Consider the following 19,068-nt stretch of genomic DNA (forward strand, 5'->3'; position numbering starts at 1 on the left):
TTTCATCCATTTTGAGTTTATCTTTGTGTATGGTGCAAGAGAGTGGTCTAGTTTCATTCTTCTGCATGTGGATGTCCAATTTTCCCAGCACCATTTATTGAAGAGACTGTCTTTCTTCCAGTGGATAATCTTTCCTCCTTTATCGAATATTAGTTGACCATAAAGTTGAGGGTCCACTTCTGGGTTCTCTGTTCTGTTCTATTGATCTATGTGTCTGTTTTTGTGCCAGTACCACACTGTCTTGATGACCACAGCTTTGTAGTACAACCTGAAATCTGGCATTGTGATGCCCCCAGCTATGGTTTTCTTTTTTAAAATTCCCCTGGCTATTCGGGGTCTTTTCTGATTCCACACAAATCTTAAAATAATTTGTTCTAACTCTCTGAAGAAAGTCCATGGTATTTTGATAGGGATTGCATTAAACGTGTAAATTGCCCTGGGTAACATTGACATTTTCACAATATTAATTCTGCCAATCCATGAACATGGAATATTTTTCCATCTCTTTGTGTCTTCCTCAATTTCTTTCAGAAGTGTTCTATAGTTTTTAGGGAATAGATCCTTCACCTCTTTGGTTAGGTTTATTCCTAGGTATCTTATGCTTTTGGGTGTAGTTGTAAATGGGATTGACTCCTTAATTTCTCTTTCTTCAGTCTCATTGTTAGTGTATAGAAATGCCACCGACTTTGGGCACTGATTTTGTATCCTGCCACGCTACCAAATTGCTGTATGAGTTCTAGCAATCTTGGGGTGAAGTCTTTTGGGTTTTCTATGAACAGTATCATATCATCTGCAAAGAGGGAGAGTTTGACTTCTTCTTTGCCAATTTGAATGCCTTTAATGTCTTTTTGTTGTCTGATTGCTGAGGCTAGGACTTCCAGTACTATGTTGAATAGCAGTGGTGAGAGTGGACATCCTTGTCTTGTTCCTGATCTTAGGGGAAAGGCTCCCAGTGCTTCCCCATTGAGAATTATATTTGCTGTGGGCTTTTTGTAGATGGCTTTTAAGATGTTGAGGAATGTTCCCTCTATCCCTACACTCTGAAGAGTTTTGATCAGGAATGGATGCTGTATTTTGTCAAATGCTTTCTCTGCATCTAATGAGAGGATCATATGGTTCTTGGTTTTTCTCTTGCTGATATGATGAATCACATTGATTGTTTTACGAGTGTTGAACCAGCCTTGTGTCCCGGGGATAAATCCTACTTGGTCATGGTGAATAATTTTCTTAATGTACTGTTGGATCCTATTGGCTAGTATCTTGTTGAGAATTTTTGCATCCATGTTCATCAGGGATATTGGTCTATAATTCTCCTTTTTGGTGGGGTCTTTGTCTGCTTTTGGAATTAAGGTGATGCTGGCCTCATAAAATGAGTTTGGAAGTACTCCATCTCTTTCTGTCTTTCCAAACAGCTTTAGTAGAATAGGTATGATTTCTTCTTTAAACATTTGATAGAATTCCCCTGGGAAGCCATCTGACCCTGGACTCTTGTGTCTTGGGAGGTTTTTGATGACTGCTTCAATTTCCTCCCTGGTTATTGGCCTGTTCAGGTTTTCTACTTCTTCCTGTTCCAGTTTTGGTAGTTTGTGGCTTTCCAGGAATGCGTCCATTTCTTCCAGATTGCCTGATTTATTGGCGTAGAGTTGTTCATAATATGCTTTTAAAATTGTATTTCCTTGGTGTTGGTAGTGATCTCTCCTTTCTCATTCATGATTTTATTAATTTGAATCTTCTCTCTCTTCTTTTTAATAAGGCTGGCTAATGGTTTATCTTATTAATTCTTTCAAAGAACCAACTCCTGGTTCTGTTGATCTGTTCCATCCTTCTTCTGGTCTCGGTTTTGTTGAGTTCTGCTCGAATCTTTATTAACTCTCTTCTTCTGCTGGGTGTAGGATCTATTTGCTGTTTTTTCTCTAGCTCCTTTATGTGTAAGGTTAGCTTTTGTATTGGAGTTCTTTCCAGTTTTTGAATGGATGCTTGTATAGTGATGTATTTCCCCCTTAGGACTGCTTTTGCTGCATCCCAAAGATTTTGAATGGTTGTATCTTCATTCTCATTAGTTTCCATGAATCTTTTAAATTCTTCGTTAATTTCCTGGTTGACCCTTTCATCTCTTAGCAGGATGGTCCTTAACCTCCACATGTTTGAGGTCCTTCCAAACTTCTTCTTGTGATTTAGTTCTAATTTCAAGGCATTATGGTCTGAGAATATGCAGGGGACGATCCCAATCTTTTGGTATCGGTTCAGACCCGATTTGTGACCCAGTATGTGGTCTATTCTGGAGAAAGTTCCATGTGCACTTGAGAAGAATGTGTATTCAGCTGAGTTTGGATGTAAGGTTCTGTAGATATCTGTGAAATCCATCTGGTCCAGTGTATCATTTAAAGCTCTCGTTTCTTTGGAGATGTTGTGCTTAGAAGACCTATTGAGTATAGAAAGAGCTAGATTGAAGTCACCAAGTATAAGTGTATTATTATCTAAGTATTTCTTCGCTTTGGTTATTAATTGATTGATATATTTGGCAGCTCCCACATTCAGGGCATATATATTGAGGATTGTTAAGTCCTCTTGTTGGATAGATCCTTTAAGTATGATATAGCGTCCCTCTTCATCTCTCACTACAGTCTTCGGGGTAAATTTTAGTTTATCTGATATAAGGATGGCTACCCCTGCTTTCTTTTGAGAACCATTCGAATGGTAAATGGTTCTCCAACCTTTTATTTTCAGGCTGTAGGTGTCCTTCTGTCTAAAATGAGTCTCTTGTAGACAGCAAATAGGGTCCTGCTTTTTTATCCAATCTGAAACCCTGCGCCTTTTGAGGGGGTCATTAAGCCCGTTCACGTTCAGAGTTACTATTGACAGATGTGAGTTTAGTGTCACCATGATATCTATTCAGTCCTTGTTTTTGGATTGTTCCACTGAACTTCTTAAAGGGGAATTTTAAGAGTCCCCCTTAAAATTTCTTGCAGAGCTGGTTTGGAGGTCACATATTCTTTCAGTTCCTTCCTGTCTTGGAAGCTCTTTATCTCTCCTTCCATTTTGAATGAGAGCCTTGCTGGATAAAGTATTCTTGGTTGCATGTTCTTCTTATTTAGGACCCTGAATATATCCTGTCAGCCCTTTCTGGCCTGCCACGTCTCTGTGGAGAGGTCTGCTATTACCCTAATACTCCTCCCCATAAAAGTCAGGGATTTCTTGTGTCTTGCTGCTTTAAGGATCTTCTCTTTATCTTTGGAATTTGCAAGCTTTACTATTAAATGTCGAGGTGTTGAACGGTTTTTATTGATTTTAGGGGGGATCTCTCTATTTCCTGGATCTGAATGCCTGTTTCCCTTCCCAGATTAGGAAAGTTTTCAGCTAGGATTTGTTCAAATACATATTCTGGCACTCTGTCCCTTTCGGCGCCCTTGGGAACCCCAATTAAACGTAGGTTTTTCTTCCTCAGTCTGTCGTTTATTTCCCTCAATCTATCTTCATGGTCTTTTAATTGTTTGTCTCTTTTTTCCTCAGTTTCCCTCTCTGCCATCAACTTGCTGTGTCACTCGTTCTTCCACCTCGTTAACCCTTGTCATTAGGAGTTCTAGTTTGGATTGCATCTCATTCAATTGATTTTTAATTTCTGCCTGATTAGCTCTAAATTCTGCAGTTATGAAGTCTCTTGAGTCCTTTATGCTTTTTTCTAGAGCCACCAGTAGCTGTATAATAGTGCTTCTGAATTGGCTTTCTGACATTGAATTGTAATCCAGATTTTGTAATTCTGTGGGAGAGAGGGCTGTTTCTGATTCTTTCTTTTGAGGTGAGGTTTTCCTTCTAGTCATTTTGCTCAGTGCAGAGTGGCCAAAAGCAAGTTGTATTGGGAAAAGGAGAAAAAGAGAGGAGAGAAAGAAGGAAAGAAAATAGAAAAAGAAAAAAGAAAAAAGGAAGAAAAAAAAAAGAAAGAAAGAGAAAGGAAAAAAAAGGGTGGGGGAAGGAAACAAAAAGCAAAAAACAAAAACAAAAAAACAAAAACAACAACAGCAACAACGAAAAAACCATGGGGGAGTATCTTCTGATTCTGTAGACTTTAAGTCCCTTGACTTCCCCTGGAACTGGTCCCTCTAGCTGGTCTTCTGGGGGAGGGGCCTGCTGTGCTGATTTTCAGGTGTTAGCACTTGGTGGAGCTGCTCTGCCCCTGCCTGCTGCAGGGCTCAGCGGGGGTTGTTTACCCCGTGAGGCCCCAGGAGGAACAACCGCAGTGGCAGCGGCAGCTCTGGAGCCCTAGAGTCAGCTCCCGCAGTAACTACAGAGCTCTCCGTCTGCAGGGCCTGGAGGCTCCGGGGCGGGGCCGCTGATCTGCTCAGCTCGGGGCAGGAGCGTCCTTGCTGTCCTGGGCCCTCCCGGCCTCTGCCTGTCCTGGGGAGAGGCTGGATCCTGGCTGTGTCCCGGCGCCCTGTGCTGCGGGGCCTGCGCTGTTGGATTCGCGCCCCCGGCCGCGCAGCCCAAACGGTGGAGCCGCCGCCTGAGCCCCTCCGCGCTGCTCCCGGGCCGCGCAGCCCCCTCCGCGGAGCTGGCGCCCGAGCCCCTCTGAGCTGCTTCCCGAGCGGAGCGCGCAGCCCCCTCCGTGCAGAGCCTCTTCCTCTGCCCGAGCCCCTCCGAGCTGCTCCCGGGTCCCGCCGTGCGCGCTGCAGCCCTTAGGGAGCTCGGCGCACTCTCCCCGGGGCGCAGTTCCTCTGTTACTGTCCCAGGGAGCCCGAGGGCATCCACGCCCTCCCGGGTCCTGCTCCAACTCCCTGCGAGCCCCTTTCCGCCCGCCCGGGAAGGTTGGTGCAGCTCCTACTCCTCCGGGACGGGGCTCTCCTGTCCTGGGGACACTTGCCCCGGCCTCAGCCCGGCTCCTCGCGGGGCCCCTCCCCCTGGAGGCCTTTTGTTCCTTTATTTTTTCCCTCGTCTTCCTACCTTGATAGAAGCGCGAACTCTTCTCACTGTAGCCTTCCAGCTGGTCTCTCTTTAAATCTCAGGCCGAATTCATAGATTTTCAGGATGATTTGAAGATTATCTAGGTAATTGGTGGGGACAGGTGATTTGGGGACCCTGCTCTTCCCACATGTAAATATCTTGAGAGGAGTCTCCAACCTGTGGTAAGAGTGAAAATGTTCATCTCACTTAACTCACTTTGAAACTCCTCACTCAGGGTTATAAGTCTGTAGTTTGTTTCTCAGACTCCTTTCTTACCTTCTTGTAAGAACCCCCTCCCTCTCCTCCTAGCTTCCTGAATTCTCGGAGAGGTCCAGAGGACCTGACCTCACTTCCCTTTTCCCATTCCCATTGTCTGAGCACTGAGGAAAGTTGAACCCTCCGTCCTCAACCGCAAACTTTAGAGCTTTCCCTGCTCTCACCTTCTAACAAGAAACATTGTGTGGTAGAGATTAGACTCTAGCACTTGAGAAAAAAGAGATGCAAATTCCATTAAGAAGAGGTGATCTCTAATACATTCTTATGTATTCTATTCAAAAACGAGCTATAGTGTACATATAGGAAACAAGTAATCAATTACTTTTACCCAGAGCAAAGTGACATACACATTTATCCTTTTTCCAATGTGGTCTGCCAGAAGTGTTCAAGACCATCCTGAGGATGATGAAAGAATCCTAGATAAGCATGCCATGGCCTTACAGCAACTCCTTTGAGCTGAATAATTCAGTCATGCAGGGCTGGTCCTCCTCAGAGCAAGCTGAAGTTGTTAATTCCTAGTTACCTGTGAATACTTGGAGTCTTATCCATCCCTTCAGAAGCCAACGGTTAAATAGACAAAACAATACCTAGGGTAACTTAAAAACAAAATGGAGAAATATGGAGGGAGCCTCTACTCAGAAATAATATTCTTGACATTTGTTATTTGGAGTGTTCTCTACTACCAGGTAGCTAGTGGGGGTGTTTTTTTTAGCTAAAAGGAGGAGCAGTATGATTAGTCAGTTGAAGGAGAGACATTCTATAAATAATGTACCATTGGCTGCAACTCACCCAAAATTGGAACCTATCAGTTACAATTCCTATCTCAGTAAGAATATTAGATTTCAGAAATTATTACACAGAAACTATAATAACCAGGAAAATAGTCCCCCCTTGCCTAAATCAGAGCTTTTTTATTTATTTTAATTTTTTAAAATTATTTATTTATTAGAGATAGAGAGAGAGAGGCGGAGACACAGGCAGAGGGAGAAGCAGGCTCCATGCAGGGAGCCCGACGTGGGACTCGATCCCGGGTCTCCAGGATCCCGCCCTGGACCAAAGGTGGCACTAAACTGCTGAGCCACCCGGGCTGCCCCTAAATCAGAGCTTTTTAATGTGGGCATCCAAGTTCTCTAAGCCATTAAGCTTAAGACTTTTCCATTTGGTGGAAGAAATTGTTAAGAGTCACTGTGGCCAAGGTTGGGCTGGGAGTGGGAATGAACCATAAGCAGACTCAAGGGATCCTAAAAGGTTGTTAGAGATGGTCTAAAACTGTGGTAGTAGGTGCATACTTGGTAAATTTGTTAAAAATCAGATATGCACAGTCACATGAATTTTACAGTATGAATTATACCATAATAAAGTTATTTAAAAAGCAAGAAAATGTGTAGACCTCTTAAAACTCCATTATAAATCTTTCAATATAAGGTATTACTCTCTCATCTTTCCCCATAAATTCTTCCTTTCTTGTTACACCTTAGCTCTTCTGACATCAAATCTTTGTCCTGTAACCTCTAAAAAACATGCCCTCCTTTCAGTTTCCTTGTTTTTCATTATTTTTGTAAAATAATTTTATATTTAAAAATACATATTTAGGAAGTAGAGCTAGAAGGCAGAATACATGAAACACACATTACCCTGCAGAGCTGTGTCTAAGGGTGAGGGGAGATTGCATTCTGCACTCTTCTCTGCCCTTTCACATTCCTGGTAAGGTGTGGGTGACGCAGGTCTGTTGCCCCCAGCTTCCAGCTCGCTCCTGTGTACTGTACGAGTGGAAGTAAAGATGCCCTCCCACTGGTCAGCCCTGAGGCGCAAGACCTGGGACAAGCCAGTTTGGCCAGAGTCTTCACCCTTTCCCTCAGTGAACGTATGGATTTAAAATGCTCAGATCAAGGTGTGTACTTGTGTGTACTGTGGATATTAGATTTAAGAGATTAAAAAAATTAAAACCCTGCTAATTTCTCATTCTTATAGCTCAAATCTAACCCAAGTGAAAACGAAGAAAAGGAAGCCCAGTCCCAAATTGTGAAATCGGACGAAATGCAGCGTTTGCGTTCCCAAGCACTTGATGCTTTCGAGAGCTCAGATTATACTGCTGCTATAACCTTCCTTGATAAAATTTTAGAGGTAAGTTTCTTAGACATTGCGGCTGGCAGGCCTGACACATACTGCTTTTTACTCTAAGGCATGTATACACTTTGACATGTTAAGTATTACAAGAAACCTAAATAGGATAAAATCAGATTGGTCTTTGGGCTTTTCGCTCTAAGGTAAAAAGATGGTGTTTATTTAGAACAAAATTTGGAACTGACGTTTTCGGTAAATGTACCAAATGTGCTGTGGAGTAAGAGTTAAATATTTTTATATATTGCTGGCTTTGCTACTTTTGTTTGCTTTTACATTTTGTGGGGAGAGAACTCTAGAGGTTAGTAATGGGGTAAAAGATGAAAGTTGAAGGAAAAGGAAAAATAATGTTTGTGGCAAAGAGGAGTGTTTAGAATGAAGAGTTTCTAGAGAAGAAACAGATGAAGAGTTGACAAGATCCAGAGTTCTTGATAGGAAACCTAAGTCTATAGTTTTCTTTCCTCTGTAGGACTTAGTGACAGATGGTTTCAGAAGAAAGTCTACTAAAATATTCAAGTAGAGGCAACTCTAATTCATGTTTATCATTTTCATAGAACTTTGATATATGGTTTCACTTAATCTTGGCAGTAAACTTGAATGTTCAGTAGGTGCTTCTTTGATAATTTTGTAGGGGAAATTATGTGATGTCCAGTAAAACTAATTTTTTATTATTTTGTTAATGCTTTATTAAGGAAATATAAAGTTATAATATTTACCTTCCAGTAGTTAGACTATCCATTTTGACCTAGCTTATTATACAAGGTATTTAATTAATGTTGATTTTGATATTTTAATGTATGTGAAAAGTTGACATGATTTTAGAAAGAACAACTCTAAGAGATAGGTAAAAGATAAGTCCACAGGCTTTGTTGGTGGACTTTAGGCTTACATTTTGGAGAATACTAGTATATTTATGAACATTGTTGACTTTTTGATAAAGTAGACATGGTAAAGCTTCAGCCTTCCCTCATTGTTTTCCTCTTTTCTTTCTTTTTGTGATATGAGGATTTAATTTCAAAGAGACAATAATTTATAAAAGAATTCTGTTATTAGAACAGAAATATTTTGCAGATGTGGAACCTACTTTTTTTTGAGACTAGAGATTAGAATTGTTGATTAAGTACAAAAATCTGATTATAGAATATTCTTTTCAAAATCGGATATGCTTCACTGGGAACAACCTTTTAATAGTAATGCCATGTATTCTTATTTTTGTCAAAAAATAAATTGTATCAAATTTTCTAATACTATTTACAGTATGGAAATCACATTAACAGAAGATGGTTTCAGGTTGATAAATATGTGGGATGGAAGTATTAGTGTGCATAGTTTGCTGTTTCTTAAAGTCTAGTTCTCTTGTTTCTTAAGGTTTGTGTTTGGGATGCAGAACTACGGGAACTTCGAGCTGAATGTTTCATAAAAGAAGGGGAACCTAGGAAAGCAATAAGTGACTTAAAAGCTGCATCAAAATTGAAGAATGATAATACTGAGGCTTTTTATAAAATTAGCACACTGTACTATCAACTAGGAGACCACGAACTGTCCCTCAGGTCAGTTCTAGTGACATGCACATCTCATCAACTTTTTATTGTTGGCAGTATGATATTAATCCCATTTTCTTTTTAATTTTAAATTAAAACTGTGGCTAAGGCTGTTTTTACATTCTTTACCTACTTATATATTTTGTGTTATCCCTAAGTTATTCTGTTTCTATATAGTTTATTTTCATGAGCTATGTTTATTAAATAGGAGAGATACTGTATTTGCAGAAGCAAAATGGGGCGTTTAATGTATAATCTTAAATCATTTTAATTTGAATTAATACATGTGGACAACAATGACATATGTAAAAGTGGTAAATTATCAAGTCTGTGTGTTTAATTGTTACAAAAAATACCTTTTATTGTGATTTCTGTATTTGGTATGGAAGACTACTCATTGATTTTTTTTACTCGGGGTATTTTCCTCTCTTTAAATATGTGAACAGCGAAGTTCGTGAATGTCTTAAACTTGACCAGGATCATAAAAGGTGTTTTGCACACTATAAACAAGTAAAGAAACTGAATAAACTAATCGAGTCAGCTGAAGAGCTCATCAGAGATGGCAGGTAAGAACATGCTGGTTGCACTGTGCAACCTCCCTTATATGTCTTTTCTGGGCACAAAACAATTGAACTGCTTGCTCTTCTATTCTTTAGCCATTGAAGATAGAGTATCTTAGATAGTATTGGCCTTGGCAAAATTACTACAAATATACATTTTTAAAAATAAGGCAAATATAAATAATAGTAACTGCATGGTATTCTTATCAGTGTATATATTTATATTTCACTAAATATTTATTGAGTATCTCCTGTGTCAGGTATTGACAATATAGTAGGGGCACAGAAATGAATATGACATAGTTTTTGGTCTTAAGAAGCTTCTGCAAGAGACTCATTTTAGAAGGACACCTACAGACTAAAAAAGTGAAAGGTTGTTGAACCATTTACCATTCAAATAGTCCTCAAAAGAAAGCAGGGGTAGCAATCCTTGTATCAGATAAATTAAAGTTTATCCCAAAGACTGTAGTAACAGATGAAGAGGGACACTATATCAAACTTAAAGGATCTATCCAACAAGAGGACCTAACAATCATGAATATTTATGCCCTTAATATGGGAGCTGCCAAGTATATCAATCAATTAATAACCAAAGTAAAGACATACTTAGATAATAATACACTAATACTGGGAGACTTCAACATGGCACTTTCTGCAAATGACAGATCTTCTAAGCACATCTCCAAAGAAACAAGAGTTTTAAATGATACACTGGAACAGATGGATTTCACAGATATTTACAGAACTTTACATCCAAATGCAACTGAATACACATTCTTCTCAAGTGCACATGGAACTTTGTCCAGAATAGACCGCATACTGGGTCACAAATCAGGTCTCAACCGATACCAAAATATTGGGATTGTCCCCTGCATATTTTCAGACCATAATGCTTTGAAACTTGCTCAATCACAAGAAGAAATTTGGAAGAAACTCAAACACGTGGAGGTTAAAGAGCATCCTGCTAAAAGATGAAAGAGTCTACCAGTAAATTAGAGAAGAACTAAAAAGATTCATGAAAACTAATGAAAATGAAGATACAGCCATTCAAAATCTTTGGGATACAGCAAAAGCAGTCCTAAGGGGGAAATACATTGCAATACAAGCATCCCTCAAAAAATTGGAAAAAACTCAAAACATAAGCTAACCTTGCACCTAAAGGAACTAGAGAAAGAACAACAAATAAAACCTACACCCAGCAGAAGAAGAGAGTTAATAAAGATTCGAGCAGAACTCAGTGAAATAGAGACCAGAACTGTAGAACAGATCAACAAAACTAGGAGTTGGTTCTTTGAAAGAATTAATAAGATAGATAAATCATTAGCCAGCCGTATTAAAAACAAAAAAGACTCAAATTAATAAAATCACGAATGGAAAAGGAGAGATCACAACCAATACCAAGGAAATACAAACAATTTTAAAAACATATTATAAGCAGCTGTATGCCAATAAATTAGGCAATCTGGAAAGAAGAAATGGACGCATTTCTGAAAAACCACAAACTACCAAAACTGGAACAGGAAGAAGTAGAAAACCTGAACAGGCCAATAACCAGGGAGGAAATTGAAGCAGTCGTCAAAAACCTCCCAAGACACAAAAGTCCAGGGCCAAATGGCTTCCCAGGGGAATTCTATCAAATGTTTAAAGAAGAAACAACCTATTCTACTAAAGCTGTTCTGAAAGATAGAAAGGGACCGAAGACTTCCAAACTCATTTTATGAGGCCAGCATCACCTTAATTCCAAAAGCAGACAAAGACCCCACCAAAAAGGAGAATTATAGACCAATATCCCTGATGAACATGGATGCAATAATTCTCAACAAGATACTGGCCAAGAGGATCCAACAGTACATTAGGCATATTATTCACCATGACCAAATGAGATTTATACCTGGGATGCAAGGCTGGTTCAACACTCGTAAAGCAATCAACGTGATAGATCATATCAACAAGAGAAAAAACAAGAACCATATGATCCTCTCAATAGATGCAGAGAAAGCATTTGACAAAATACAGCATCCATTCCTGATCAAAACTCTTCAGAATGTAGGGATAGAGAGCACATTCCTCAGCATCTTAAAAGCCATCTACGAAAAGCCCACAGCAAATATCATTCTCTCTCTCTCTCTCTCTCTCTCTCTCTTCTTTTTTTTTTTTTTTTTCAAATATCATTCTCAATGGGGAAACACTGGGAGCCTTTCCCCTAAGATCAGGAACATGACAGGGATGTTCACTTTCACACTGCTATTCAACATAGTACTAGAAGTCCTAGCCTCAGCAATCAGGCAACAAAAAGAAATAAAAGGATTTCAAATTTGCAAAGAAGTCAAACTCTCCCTCTTTGCAGATAACATGATACTGTACATAGAAAACCCAAAAGACTCCACCTCAAGATTGCTAGAACTCATACAGCAATTTGGTACCGTGGCAGGATACAAAATCAATGCCCAGAAATCAGTGACATTTCTATACCCATAATGAGACTGAAGAAAGAGAAATTAAGGAGTCAATCTCACTTACAATTGCACCCAAAAGCATAAGATACCTAGGAATAAAACTAACCAAATAGGTAAAGGATCTATACCCTAAAAACTACAGAACACTTCTGAAAGAAATTGAGGAGGACACAAAGAGATGGAAAAATATTCCATGCTCATGGATTGGAAGAATTAATATTGTGAAAATGTCAACGCTATCCAGGGCAATTTACACATTTAATGCAATCCCTATCAAAACATCTTGGACTTTCTTCAGAGAGTTTGTGTGGAATCAGAAAAGACCCTGAATAGCCAGGGGAATACTGAAAAAGAAAACTGCCGCCGGGGGCATCACAATGCCAGATTTCGAAGCTGTGGTCATCAAGACAGTGTGGTACGGGCACAAAAACAGACACATAGATCAATGGAACAGAATAGAGAACCCAGGAATGGGCCCTCAACTCTATGGTCAACTAATATTCAACAAAGGAGGAAAGACTATCCACTGGAAAAAAGACAGTCTCTTCAATAAATGGTCTCTTCAATAAATGGGAAAATTGGACAGCCACCTGCAGAAGAATGAAACTAGACCATTCTCTTATACCATACACAAAGAAAACTCAAAATGGATGAAAGATCTAAATGGGAGACAAGAATCCATTAAAATCCTAGAGGAGAACACAGGCAACACCCTTCTTGAACTTGGCCACAGTAATTTCTTGCAAGATACATCTAGGAAGGTAAGGGAAACAAAAACAAAAATGAACTGTTGGGACTTAAGATAAAAAGCTTCTGCACAGCAAAAGAAACAGTCAATAAAACTAAAAGACAACCTACAGAATGGGAGAAGATATTTGCAAATGACACATCAGATAAAGGCTAGTATCTAATATCTATAAAGAACTTATTAAACTCAACAGCAAAGAAACAAACAGTCCGATCATGAAATGGGCAAAAGACATAAACAGAAATCTCACAGAGGAAGACCTAGACATGGCCAACAAGCACATGAGAAAATGCTCCACATCACTTGCCATCAGGGAAATACAAATCAAAACCACAATGAGATACCACCTCACACCAGTGAGAATGGGGAAAATTAACAACACAGCAAACAAATGTTGGAGAGGATGTGGAGAAAGGGGAACCCTCCTGCACTGTTGGTGGGAATGTGAACTGGTGCAGCCACTCTGGAAAACTGTGTGGAGGTTCCTCAAAGAGTTAAAAATAGAACTACCCTATGACCCAGCAATTGCACTGCTGGGGATTTACCCCAAAGATACAGATGCAGTGAAACAGCAGGACACCTGCACCCCAGTGTTTATAGCAGCAATGTCCACAATAGCCAAACTGTGGAAGCAACCTTGGTGTCCATTGAAAGATGAATGGACAAAGAAGATGTGGTCTGTGTATACAATGGAAGATTACTCAGCCATTAGAAACAACGATTACCCATCATTTGCTTTGAAACAACAAATACCCACCATTTGCTTCAATGTGGATGGAATTGGAGGGTATTACGCTGAGTGAAGTAAGTCAGTCGGAGAAGGACAAACATTATATGGTCTCATTCATTTGGGGAATATAAAAAATAGTGAAAGGGAATAAAGGGGAAAGGAGAGAAAATAAGTGGGAAATATCAGAGAGGGTGATAGAACATGAGAGACTCCTAACTCTGGGAAACGAACAAGGGGTGGTGGAAAGGGAGGTTGGGGCGGGGGATGACTGAGTGACGGGCACAGAGGGGATCACTTGATGGGACGAGCATGGGTTGTTATGCTATATGTTGACAAATTGAACTCCAATAAATAGAAGCTTCTAGATTAGTGTGGGAGATAGACATATAAGTTGTAAAAGATAATGTGTCTAAGGTATCTAAGACATGTACATGGAGTATATAGAAATTTTCTTGTATAGGATTCTGGGTTAACCGTCCTTTTTGTTACAGCACCTGAAAAATACTGTACCATTTTCTTGTGCCCTCTGTGGTTTCTGAAGAGAAATCATTGTTAGTCTCATGGTTTTACCGCTAAAAATAAGGCATTTTCCTCTGACTGCTTTCAAGACTTTTTCCTTTGTCTCAAGTATTTACATGTTTCTGATCTATCTTGGTGTGGATTTCTTTGTTTTTATCCTATCTGGAGTTTACTAGCTTCTAGAATACATAGGTTTATGTCTTGTCACATTTGGGAAGTTCAGCTGTTATTTCTTGGGGTACTTTTCCAATCCTCCTGTTTTAGGTTCTAGCTGATGGAAACATTAGCTTTCCTGGACAGCCCTTCAGGTGTCTGAAGCTCTGCTCGTTTTTCTTAGCTCATGTTCTTTCTGATCAGATCTGGTCACCTCCATTCTGCTGCTGAAGCATAGTCAGTGAACTTGTTATTTGGATTTTTCTGTTTTTCAGTTCCATTTGGTTACTCTTTTGTAGCTGAGGCCGAGGCTGCCTGTTGCTCTCATTCACTGTGAGCGTCTGTATTACTGCTGCTGTTTGCATGGCTGCTTTTAGATCCTTGTCAGATAGTTCTAATGTCTCTGTCCTTTTGGGGTTGGAACTGCCCTTTTCTCATTCGGTTTGAGATCTTACTGTTTCTTGGTATGATGAGTGGTTTTTAATTGACACCTGCATACTGTGATTTTGTAAGACTGTTTTCAAATTAAATCTTCTGTTTTGGCTGGCTTTTTCTGACATGGTTCCAGCAAAGTAGGGGTGGGCATCATTTCGTTGCTGTTGGGGAGGCAGAGGTGTCCCGCTTGACCTTCATTGATACTTCAATTATGGGGCTTCTCACTACTGCTGGGAGCAGCTGAGGGTTCAGGGCACTATTTCCAGCCATGGGTCAAAGTCCTGGTTCCCCACTTGGCCTACTGACAACACCTTGTTAGGGGTGTAGGCTCCTTGTCATAGCCTTACCAGAACAGAAGGAAGCTGAGGCTCTTCTCTGGAGCTGCTAGCCTTGGTAGGGGTGGGACCGTACTCTCTTTCCTGTGGGGTTTGGCTGGAGTAGAGCTGTTATTGTCAAAAAGCTTTCCATCTTGCTCGGCTGCCCTTCCCAGGTTCTTCGGCTTGAGAGACCCAGCTTTTGCTGGGTTTTTGGTATAACTGTCTGCACCCACTGGCATTTCTGGGTTGCTGGCTTTTTCAGCTTCCATGTCTGAGGTATATGAAGCCCCCCCCCAAAAAAAAAGAACCCCAGCCCCAGGAAGTTTACCATATATATTATGTTTCCCTCAGGTCCTAAGGTCCCTAGTTATGTTTTTGGTTTTTTTTTTTTTAAGTTTTACCATTATTTTAATTAATGAAACAAAATCAATGTAAGTCAAGTTATGTGCATCGGTGTCTCTAACAAATGTAAGAGGTAAATATGAATTTTATATGACAAAATGTCTTCTCTATTATAACAAATTTCCAATAATCTGACAATTGTCTTTCACAAAATTACCCTCAAATTCTAAGCAAAGTATGCAAATTGGAAGTTAATTCTAAACATGCATTAGTATCTTCTTATCCAGTTTGGTGTGAAGAAACTGAAGAATTTAGGTCTGACCAAGATACTAATGGTGAACACGAGGATTCTTTCCTCCTTGTGTCTGTGCTCCCAGCCCCACAAGTATAGCTACCTGCCCAGCCACAGTGCCCAGTGTAGAATTAACAAGTATATTACATCTGTATTATTGACATGACTTTGATTTGTGTGCATAAAACATAAGCATATCAGCATTAAAAAGAACACAGCATTTGGGGTGAGTTCAGTCTAAATGTGCCGTCTTCAAATGGTCTACTTTCTTCTCTTTCTGAGTCTTTTCATATTTTCACAAATAGGTAATGCCTTGAGTATTTTAATTTAAATTGTACGTAGTTGGAGGAACTGAGGAGAGTACATCTGTTCCACTTTTCCAAAAGCTAGCTTTTTTTTAAGTGAAGTGCAGTTATTTTCTAATTGAACTTTTTAGTTTTAGCTAATTATACTTTCAGATGTAGTTGTAAGGCTAAAAGCAATGTTTTGTATTCTCGATTCAGTGAGAGTTTTGGACCCTCTTGAAAAACTGCAGAACAATATCCCAGCTATGATTTTAACATTGATAGCTTGTTTTAAATGTTATATTTAAGTCTGTGTTTTAATTCATCAACATTTAAATGTGAAGATTGTAGTGCATTTTGGGAATAATGTGCTACAGTGGTGTAAAAATAGAAATTTTCATTTGCCATTGCTGAGGAAATTAACTTAGTATATAACATGACTAATACTTTTCACTAGTTTAAAAAAAATGCCGAAATAGCTTTTATTGTTCTTAGAAAGTGAGAATTTAAGCCGTTTCCTTCTGCAAGAAACTACATTGTACTTAGCTATGAATATTGACATTCGTTATATAAAATAACATGTAGCTAATGGGCTCTGTTATTTCATGAAGGTGTATAGTAACCAAGAAATAAAACCTGATCTTTGTTTTTCTGAAAATGCTCTGTGTAAGTCAGACTTTCACAAGGTGTTTTACACAGTTTCAAAATCATGAGTATTTTTCTGTAAAGAAATTCATCATTTTGGGGGTGCCTAGGTGGCTCAGTCAGTTAAGCATCTGCCTTCAGTTCAGGTCATGATCCCAGGATACTGGGATCGAGCCCCATGTTAGGCTCCCTGCTCAGCAGGGAGTCTGCTTCTCCCTCTCCTTCTCCCTCTCCCCCTGCTCGTGTTCTCTCTTAAGTAAATAAATAAATAAAAATTTAAAAACAAATTCATCATTTAGTTTGATTGGTACTCACAGGTATGCTTTGATTTGTACATACACATTTCCTTTGTGTGTTTTATCTCCTGTTGATTGCAGAGGTGCCTTTTTTGCCTTTTTTGAAGCCACCTGCTCATTCAGTTGAATTGATTAAGCAACATATAGTGAAGAGTAGAGGGTCCTTTCTTTAGCTCAATAGAATTTCATTGTTACTCATCATGATATGCTCATTCATAGATACACAGATGCGACCAGCAAATATGAATCTGTCATGAAAACAGAGCCAACTGTTTCTGAATATACGATTCGTTCAAAAGAAAGGATTTGCCACTGTTTTTCTAAGGTAAGATTTGATTGGTTCCCAGAAATGTAAAAACTTAATATGTGGAATAACAACCATAAATCTATTTTCTCACATTTATTTGTAGGATGAGAAGCCTGTTGAAGCTATTCGAATATGTTCTGAAGTTTTACAGATGGAACCTGACAATGTGAATGCTCTGAAAGATCGAGCAGAGGCCTATTTAATAGAGGAAATGTATGATGAAGGTAAATCTTTAAGGATTTTGATTTGCAGTACCTAAAAGTTGATGTATATGAAATTAGTACGTTTAACATCCTTTTGTTTAGAATAAGTTTACCAGAGTAGCTAAAAATGTTGATGACTGTAGGAAAATGGCAGAGAACTTGAAAATTATTCTCCCTTAGTGGAACTTGAAAGGTATATCATATGAGGATAGCATTCTGCTCTTGAAACCAGTTCAGTAGAATATAAAAATAAAAAAATTTAGCCTTTATTTGTTGTAGACAAGTTAGAATAGGTAAATAGCAAAATAGAAAATTTGAGTAATAGATTTCATATCATCTGGAGCTAACTGCTATTCATCTGGGATTTAGATCTTTCAGACTTTTTCTGTGCATATATATTAGTCTGTTTTATGCATGTGCATAAAAGATATAGATATATTCTGTGCATATACACAGTATACATATTATACCTATAACATACATATATGTGTCATATATGCCTGAATATAAAATGGTCTTCTGGACCATTGAGCTATTGAGTGACTTCTGGATAGTTGCTTTGTTCAAGCTGAGGTAACAGAGTTTACTGCTAGATGTTGTAAGGGTCTTAAATAAATAAGAGCAGAGTCCTAACTTTGGAACATAACTAAGGCATATACAATAATATATATATTTAAAAAAGAATCCTTTCATATTTGTTGTTTGTGACTTTTTTCATTTGGCAGTATGCTATGAACATTTAGGAAAAACAGTTTTTAAAAGAAGAGAGCCTTATGGCCCTTATTGCAAAGTTTTCATTTCAAATCAGGTAAAGCATTTTAAATTGAAAATGGTAAGAGTATTTTTCTGGTAAAACTAGGCTTGTGGTGCTCTCCCCTCCCCTCCAATTAAGTGCTAAATATTTATATGATAAAATGTAAAGCTATTAATATGTCTTAAATTTAATGTCATGTTAAAGTAATTATATTATGGTAAGCCGTAATCCTTGATAACATTTTAAATGCAATGAGACTGTATCTGCAGCAATGATAATTCAGATAGGTTTGTGGTACTTTTTTTTTTTTTTAACAGAAAGAGTGTGCAGGTGGGGAGGGGCAGAGGGAGATGGAGAGAGAGAGGGAGAGAGACTGAATCTTAAGCAGGCTTCATGCTTAGCAGGGCTTGAGCTCATGATCCGGAGATTGTGACTTGAGTTGAAATCAAGAGTAGGATGCTTAACTGACCGAGCTACCCAGGCACCCCTCTTTTTTTTTTTTTTTTTTTTTTATTTTCGATAGTCATACAGAGAGAGAGAGAGAGAGAGAGAGAGAGAGAGAGAGGCAGAGACACAGGCAGAGGGAGAAGGCAGGCTCCATGCATCGGGAGCCTGACGTGGGATTCGATCCCGGGTCTCCAGGATCGCGCCCTGGGCCAAAGGCAGGTGCCAAACCGCTGCGCCACCCAGGGATCCCCCCCCCTTTTTTTTAAGGCACACTGATTATTCACTTTTTTTTCCTGCTTTTCACAATTTGAAAAGAATCTAGCTCCTAAGCAGTTTCCGATGAGTGATAACAACTATAGTTACTGCTATTTGTGAGACATTTTTTAGTATAGTCCTTGAGGTTTGATTGAGGCTTGAAATGTACGTAATCAAAATGATCTTCAAGAAGATCCTGTTAGCATCCTTGTTCTTTCACGTTTGAGCTACTGTGTCTACTCAGTGAGATTGGCTCTCAGATTTTGCATTGGCATTAGTTTTTGGAACTCTTCATCAAAGGTACTTTTGTCAATCCTCAGCTCTAATTGTGAAATTTGAGAAGTTGCAGAATATAAAAAGCTTAGCTGTTAAAAGAAGGTTAAATCTTGTAGGCTGCTACAGATAATTTGAAGATGCTTTTGTAATTTGAATGGTAAACTGATTTGTTTTTT

The 19,068-nt window shown here is 39.0% G+C and overlaps 1 protein-coding gene across 1 annotated transcript in view; it reads left to right on the plus strand.

Annotated features, from left to right (window-relative positions):
• DNAJC3 (DnaJ heat shock protein family (Hsp40) member C3) overlaps positions 1-19,068 on the plus strand; it is an 86,873-nt gene that overhangs the window by 51,631 nt on the left and 16,174 nt on the right. The window contains exons 5-9 of the mRNA XM_055335810.1: positions 7,183-7,335; positions 8,701-8,882; positions 9,320-9,439; positions 16,870-16,975; positions 17,061-17,181. Of these exons, the coding sequence (XP_055191785.1) occupies positions 7,183-7,335; positions 8,701-8,882; positions 9,320-9,439; positions 16,870-16,975; positions 17,061-17,181 (682 nt within the window). The remainder of the gene's footprint in view (positions 1-7,182; positions 7,336-8,700; positions 8,883-9,319; positions 9,440-16,869; positions 16,976-17,060; positions 17,182-19,068) is intronic.

The sequence above is a fragment of the Nyctereutes procyonoides genome, unplaced genomic scaffold (genome assembly GCF_905146905.1).
Source record: "Nyctereutes procyonoides isolate TBG_1078 unplaced genomic scaffold, NYPRO_anot_genome, whole genome shotgun sequence".
Lineage (NCBI taxonomy): Eukaryota > Metazoa > Chordata > Mammalia > Carnivora > Canidae > Nyctereutes > Nyctereutes procyonoides.